Source organism: Carlito syrichta, unplaced genomic scaffold, assembly GCF_000164805.1.
Source record: "Carlito syrichta isolate Samal-C Ts95f unplaced genomic scaffold, Tarsius_syrichta-2.0.1 Scaffold308396, whole genome shotgun sequence".
NCBI lineage: Eukaryota > Metazoa > Chordata > Mammalia > Primates > Tarsiidae > Carlito > Carlito syrichta.
In genome coordinates this window covers 377,804-384,428 of record NW_007252492.1, presented here as the reverse complement: position 1 = coordinate 384,428, position 6,625 = coordinate 377,804, and the positions used below count along the sequence as shown (strand labels likewise).

General features: G+C 51.8%; 1 protein-coding gene across 1 annotated transcript; it reads left to right on the top strand.

The window, feature by feature from the left end:
• Positions 1 to 6: 6 nt before the first annotated feature.
• LOC103267882 (carbohydrate sulfotransferase 1-like) lies at positions 7 to 1,440 on the top strand. Its single transcript, XM_008065453.2, has one exon. It carries the CDS (start codon positions 266 to 268, stop codon positions 608 to 610), a length of 345 nt encoding a protein of 114 aa, XP_008063644.2. The 5' UTR covers positions 7 to 265; the 3' UTR covers positions 611 to 1,440.
• The last annotated feature ends 5,185 nt before the right edge of the window (positions 1,441 to 6,625 follow it).

Genomic DNA, 6,625 nt, shown 5'->3' with positions numbered 1-6,625 from the left:
CGTGCCCGAGGTGAGCGACCTGCGCGCGCTCGTGGAGGACCCCCGGCTGAACCTCAAGGTCATCCAGCTGGTCCGGGACCCGCGCGGCATCCTGGCGTCGCGCAGCGAGACCTTCCGCGACACCTACCGGCTGTGGCGCCTGTGGTACGGCACCGGGCGCAAGCCCTACAACCTGGACGTCACGCAGCTGACCACCGTGTGCGAGGACTTCGCCAACTCCGTGTCCACCGGCCTCACGCGGCCCGCCTGGCTCAAGGGCAAGTACATGCTGGTGCGCTACGAGGACCTGGCCCGCAACCCCATGAAGAAGACCGAGGAGATCTACGGGTTCCTGGGCATCCCCCTGGACGGCCACGTGGCCCGCTGGATCCAGAACACCGCGCGCGGCGCCCCCCCCCTGGGCAAGCACAAGTACGGCACCGTGCGGAACTCGGCCGCCACGGCCGAGAAGTGGCGCTTCCGCCTCTCCTACGACATGGTGGCCTTTGCGCAGAACGCCTGCCAGCAGGTGCTGGCTCAGCTCGGGTACAAGATGGCCACCTCGGAGGAGGAGCTGAAGAACCCCTCGGTCAGCCTGGTGGAGGAGCGGGACTTTCGCCCTTTCTCCTGACGCCGGCCCGGGCGGGGGCGGGGGCGAGCACACGACGCCGGGTTCGGTGAAAGCGGACCGGACCGTTTTAACTGTTGCCTTATTCCCCCTCCCTCTCCCGCCCGTCTCAGCGTCCTTCCCGCCCCCCCACTCCCTCTGGCCTCTTTTGGTCTCTGGAATTTGCACTATGTCTTGGACGGGAATCCCCGGGGGCAGAGGGCTCCTGTAGTGGGGGCCGGCCCCGCCCCGCCCCACTCAGACACACGGATGTGGGGTCTCCACGTGGACGGTGACAATGTTTACAAGCACCACACCTACACCTTCACACACGCACAGGGCCCGGGGCCCCGTGAGGAGAGGCGCCCCAGGCTGTCGGGATGGATGAGTGGTCTGGCTGTGTGGTCGGGGCATGGTAGTTTTTGCACTGTCTTATACAAGGTAAGAGGAGGAGAGCAAAAGGACCGCTTCTCTAGTTTCTGGGAGTGGTGTCCTTCCCTTCTGCATCCCTGCTTCCTGCCCTTGAAGTCCCCTTCCTCCCGTAGAGCAGAGAAACGGCTCCCTCCCGCCCACCCCTGCCTGGCGTGAGCAGGTTTTTACTGTGAGGTGAACGTGGGCCTTGTTTACTTTTTCCAGTCTGTGGCGATGCTGTCTGTCTGTCTGAGTCTTGTGGCCGCCCCTGGACCGGTGATGACTGAGGATTCTTATGAATTTCTGATTGATCTTGGGGTCCGTCTGTGATATTTCTTTGTGCCAAAAAGAAAAAAAAAAAAAAAGAGTGGATCAGTTTGCTAAATGAACGTTGAAATGCTTTATCTGTGTTTTCTGTAAATAAAAGAGTGCAATGATCTCTGGATGTGACTGTGGGACCTTCTGAACGGGCACAGGCGGGCACTGGTGGGGTCTGGCTGCTCCTGGCTTCAGAGAGGAGAGGAATAGGGAAGCGGAGGTGGGAGTTAAATGACAAGCCTGCCTTTCAGAACTCTTGTCATCCTCGAGTTCAGGGTTTCATTTCCCTCCAGTCAGTCGATACCACCTTATAGCCAGGGGTGACGGTCAAGGTTTTCAGCAAGTGCTTTGGCTTGCTGAATCTGGCCGGAGGGAAGAAGGAGATCCTCGGACCCCTTTGTGTGGCAGCTGCTACCCATCCAGTTGGTGGATCTGGGGCCAGGGTAGCTGGGGTGGGGTGTGGGGAGGTGGGGTGAGGGAGACGCTCAGCGGGTGGGGAGGCTCAGGACAGTGGCTGCTTTATCAACTGGCTTGGAAATATTTTACTATTTTAACAGTCGGGAAAAGTTGACTGGTGAGCTATCTGCTATGCTTACTTTTCTCCCATCCTTGGCAGTCTAGTAGGTTCCTTCAAGCAGCTTCCCCAGCTCTTATTCCAGAAAACAGTGAGTCCCTGGGGTGGCTGGAGGCCACAGCTCTGTTGTCCGGAGACAATGGAATGCCTGGTGATTAGGCAGTCCCAGCAGTCCCGACCAGTTGGAAGAAGGGCTTCCTGAGGAAACTTGGTTCTGGGCTTTTTTGTATGAGTTAGGAAGATATGGATTTGGCAGCTATAACACCTGCCTTAACTAATAGCAGCTTCATCGAGACAGGCTATTTTCTTTAAAAATATTTTTATTGTAAAATACACATAATATTAAATTTATCGTCTTTATTTTTTAAAGTGTATAGCTCATTAAATACATTCATAACGTGGTGCCCTGTCACTTGTCTCTGTAACTGTTTTCATCTTATAAAACCAAAACTCTCTACCCATTAAACAATGACTCCCCATTCCCCCTCCCCCAGCTCCTGACAAGCTCCTTCTGCTTTGCGTCTCTGTGAATGTGATTACTCTAGGAGCTGCATGTAAGTGGAATCGTGCAGGATCGGTCCTTTTATGACTGGCTCATTTCACTTAGCTCGATGTCCTCAGGTTCATTTATGTTGTAGCATAGGTCAGAATTTCCTTCCTTTTAAAGGCTGGATAATAGCCCATTGTATGGATATACTGCGTTTTGCTAAGTCATTCATCCCTCAGCAGGCACTTGGGTTGCTTCCCTGTTTTAGCTATTGTGAATAATCTGCTGTAAACGTGAGTGTACAGATATCTCTTGAGACCCTGCTTTTAATTCTTCGGGTATATACCCAGGAGTGGAAGTGCTGGATCATATAACCATTCTATTTTTAATTTTTTTGAGGAATTGCTGTACTGTTTTCCATGGTGATTGTACCATTTTACATTCCTTCCAATAGCGCGCAAAAGTTTCGAGTTCTTCACATGTTCACCAACGCTTGTTATTTTCTTTTCCTAATGGATGTGAGGTGGTTAGATAGGTTATTTTCTTTCATGCTCATATAATAGGCATATGCCATTTAGATCTAGTGTGGTAGCTCCCAGGTTGTGAGCTCTTGGGGTCTCCCAGCTCCAATATAAAGCCACCCACCCTGAGAGGAGAAACTCCTAGCTCGGGGACAATCCAAGGCAGGACAATCTGAGAGTGAAGAGAAGGGAGCTCCTGGGGACACAAGTGTCACAACACCACTTACTGTGAAAAAAACAGGATCAGCCAGCCGTCTCCCGGGTGCAAGAACAGCCTTCATGTGCTGAAGAGTCAACAAAGGATACTGAGTGAGGCTTACCTGGACACCGGTGCCATGAAAGCAACCGGTTCAGTTGACTTTCTCACCGTGGGCTAGAGAAACAGCTCCTAGGAACCAGGGGCTGAGAAGAGCCCCAGGCCCTGCCCACCGGTCTTGACAGAGACTTTTCCAAGCCAGCTACCTGGTCTTGAAGAATGATATAAATCATACTGTCCCCCTTTTGCAGGAGAGAAACCTGCCTCTCAGGGAGATCAGCTTTGACCACCTTAACAGTCATGGCCACCAAGATAAAGACCACATTTCCCAGGCTCCCTTGCAGCTACATATGGCCACATGACCAAGTTCTAGCCAATGAGACATGAATGAAAGTGATGTCTATAACTTGTGGGTTGTGCTCACACAATGGCAGAGATGTGCTCTCCTTTCTGTTTTATTCTCCTCACTGCTTGGCAAGCCATCTTGCACCACATAACCAAAGGCAATACCTTTGAAAGGTGGAGCAGCAACAACATGAAAAGAGCCAGCTTCCCCAATGGTTGACTTTCTCACCATGGGCTAGAGAAACAGCTCCTAGGAACCAGGGGTTGAGAAGAGCACACAACCTGGGAGCCGTCCAGGTAAGCCTCACTCAGTGCCCTTTGTTGGCTGTTCTAGCACCCAGGGAAGGCTTGCTCCAATGGAGGAGACAGCTGGCTGATCCTGTTTTTGTTACAGTAAGTGGTCTTGTGGCACTTGTGTCCCAAGGAGCTCCCTTCTCTTCACTCTCAGACTGCCCTGCCTTGGATTGTCCCTGAGCTAGGGGTTTCTCCTCTCGGGGTGGGAGGCTTTATGTGGGAACTGGGAGATACTGGTGATCCTGGTCTAGTTAGAAATAACCCTTCCCCTCAACTGACACATGGAAGACTTTAATAAGGCTGACTGGGGCTTTCAGAGGAAATTCCTGTTTAGTGATGAAATTATTAATTAATTCATTTATTCATTCAAGTATGGGTAGGCACTGGAGCTATAGGCATTCCACTGAGAAACACAGTCTAAGAGGAGGTAAACAGGCAAAAATATGGTTAGAGCGTGGCTGAAGCGCTATACTCATAGGCAATGTGTCATTTGGGCAGGGCTGGGCCCTGTACCATCTTGGTCCTGGAAATCACAGGCTACTATAATGAGACAGAAGCTTGTTCCCTCGGCCTCATGGTCTCATTTATGTGTCTCGGATTTGGGGTTTAGAGAAGTCAGCTAGGGCTTCTCTAAGGTGGTAGTGGCTGAACTGAGTGCTGGGGAGGTAGGAACTGGCCCTGTGGAAAAGGGTGAGGAGATTGTTTCCAGCTGCAGGAGAGGCAGTACAAGAGCACAGAGGGGGAAGGCCTGGGCACTTACAGCTGTGCAGACTGTGGCAGGGATGTGGGGTGGACCACGCACAAGCTTCTGTCCTCAGCTCTTCAGGTTGGAAAGCTTGACAGTTCACCAAGGGCATTTCAGCCTGCACGGGATTTATGTATGATGACCAAACCCACAAGACAGAATCAGAAACCAGAGGGCTTGCTTGCTTTTAGGATAAAGACCATGTTCTCCCAGCGCTCTTCGAAGCCCTGCCTGCCCTGCACCCTGTCGCCTCCTCTTTCATCCCGGGCCAGGCTTCCCTCTGCTCTCGCTCTCCAGCTTTCTGTCAATTCTGTGAACACACAGTGGTAGAGTGTTGCTGTTACAGCCCCCAACTTGCCCACATCTCCCTGTAACCACTTGACTGGATGGTGTCTACCCATGCTGACTCTGAGCTTAGCCATGTGGCTTGCTTTGATCAACAGGACAATAGCAAGTGCAGAGATGTGAAAAGTGCTCAAGCCCCAGAGCTTGTCTTTTCTTGTTGCCTCCTGGAAGCCTCCAGCTGCCATGGGTAGGAAGCCCAAGGAAGCTCGCTGGAGAAGAAAAGACCACAAGGTGAAGAACCAAGGAGCCCCAGCCAATGGCCAGCCAGTTCTTTACTGACTTGTCAACCGATGAAGCTGCACAAATGAGCCCAGTCGAGATCAGTTACAGGCTGGCCCAGATGGTTAGAGCCGTCTGGCTGAGCCCAGCCAAATGTATGCCCTGTAATACTGTGGGTAAAAGAAGATGGGTACTGTTTTAAGCTACTAAGTTTTGGAGTGACTTGTCATGTAACAAAAGCTAGCTGGTACATGTGTCATTCTCTGTCCCACTGGGTTTTTGCTTTTCTCCTCTTTACCTAGTTAGGGTCTACTCATTCTTTGGATCTCAGCGTAATTATCAACACTTCCTTGGTTTTACAAGATTAGTTCAGTTACCCTGATGCTAGACCCTTATAGAGCTGATTATATATCTTATGCATCTGGACTGCAGGCCCTTACAGCACCGTGTATATCTCTTTTATAGTGCTTGCCACAGTTATAATCACACTTTTTATCACCGGACCTCGCACACAATAGGTGTCCAATAAACACTGGTTGAATGAATAAAATAATGAGTAAAACAAGTGCTCCCCATCTGAGAAAAGAGCTTGCTTGTTCAGGGCTGTCACTTGGGAGCGGGCAAGGTCTCTAAGGATTCGGAATGAGACGTGAACCAGCCACTGCCCTCACAGGCAGTTATAGGAGGTTGAGTTGAGTTTTATTCCAAGAATCCTGCCCCACTAGTCAGCAACTTTAACTCTACAGACCAACGTTGGCACTCCTGTTTCTTTGTCACGATGCCGTCACCTGCCTTGCCACTTGTGACAGTTTCCAAGGCTAACTAACACTCCAAAGGAAAATAACAGCAAACAAACACATGTATAGAATTTTACAGTTTACAGAGCGCACTTCCCCCTCCTGTTAGTCACACCTCTGCAGCGGCCGCTTCCTGCTGACCTCTTTCTAGCCACGTAGGCAGGACTGGCCCCCGCCCCCACCTCTTCTGTGTGCCCTGTCTTGATGGCTTAGGTCCTGCAGAGTAACTTCCTGGTCTTGTTCCCAGACTCAGGGCCCCCCTCACCCTGTGGATCTAGGGCTATGTCCCGTCATTTTTCTCCATTGCAGACTTCCTTTGTTTGTGTGTTCCCACCTGCTTGCCCTTGTTCCTCTCCTTGCCAGTAGCAAACACTCTGATCTCCCAGCCTCACTTCCCTGGGATTCTGGGGTGCTCGCTGGGCCCTACTTCCTGTCATCCTAGAGGGTATTGTCCAGGAGCAAACCTGCCTTTCCTGGACCATCCCCTCCTGAGGAAAACCCCTTGCTGGGGAAGGGTTTTTCTCCCTGCTGGAATGCCTTTCCTGGCTGGGAAAGAAAGCTGCAGGGAAGCACCTTTGCACACCGAGCGAGGAACACACACGCTGCTGTTTCCTGAGGGCAGGAAGACAGGCCGGGATCAAGTCCTCACGGGCAAGTAGCCAAGCTTCAGGCCCACCAGGGAGTCTAACTGCAGCCATGGGGGGGGGGTGGTCACCGGGCTGGGCTT

What these genes read in the sequence shown, in the direction of transcription:
- LOC103267882 (XM_008065453.2), top strand. Translation starts at nt 266, where the DNA reads ATGCTGGTGCGCTACGAGGACCTGGCCCGCAACCCCATGAAGAAGACC.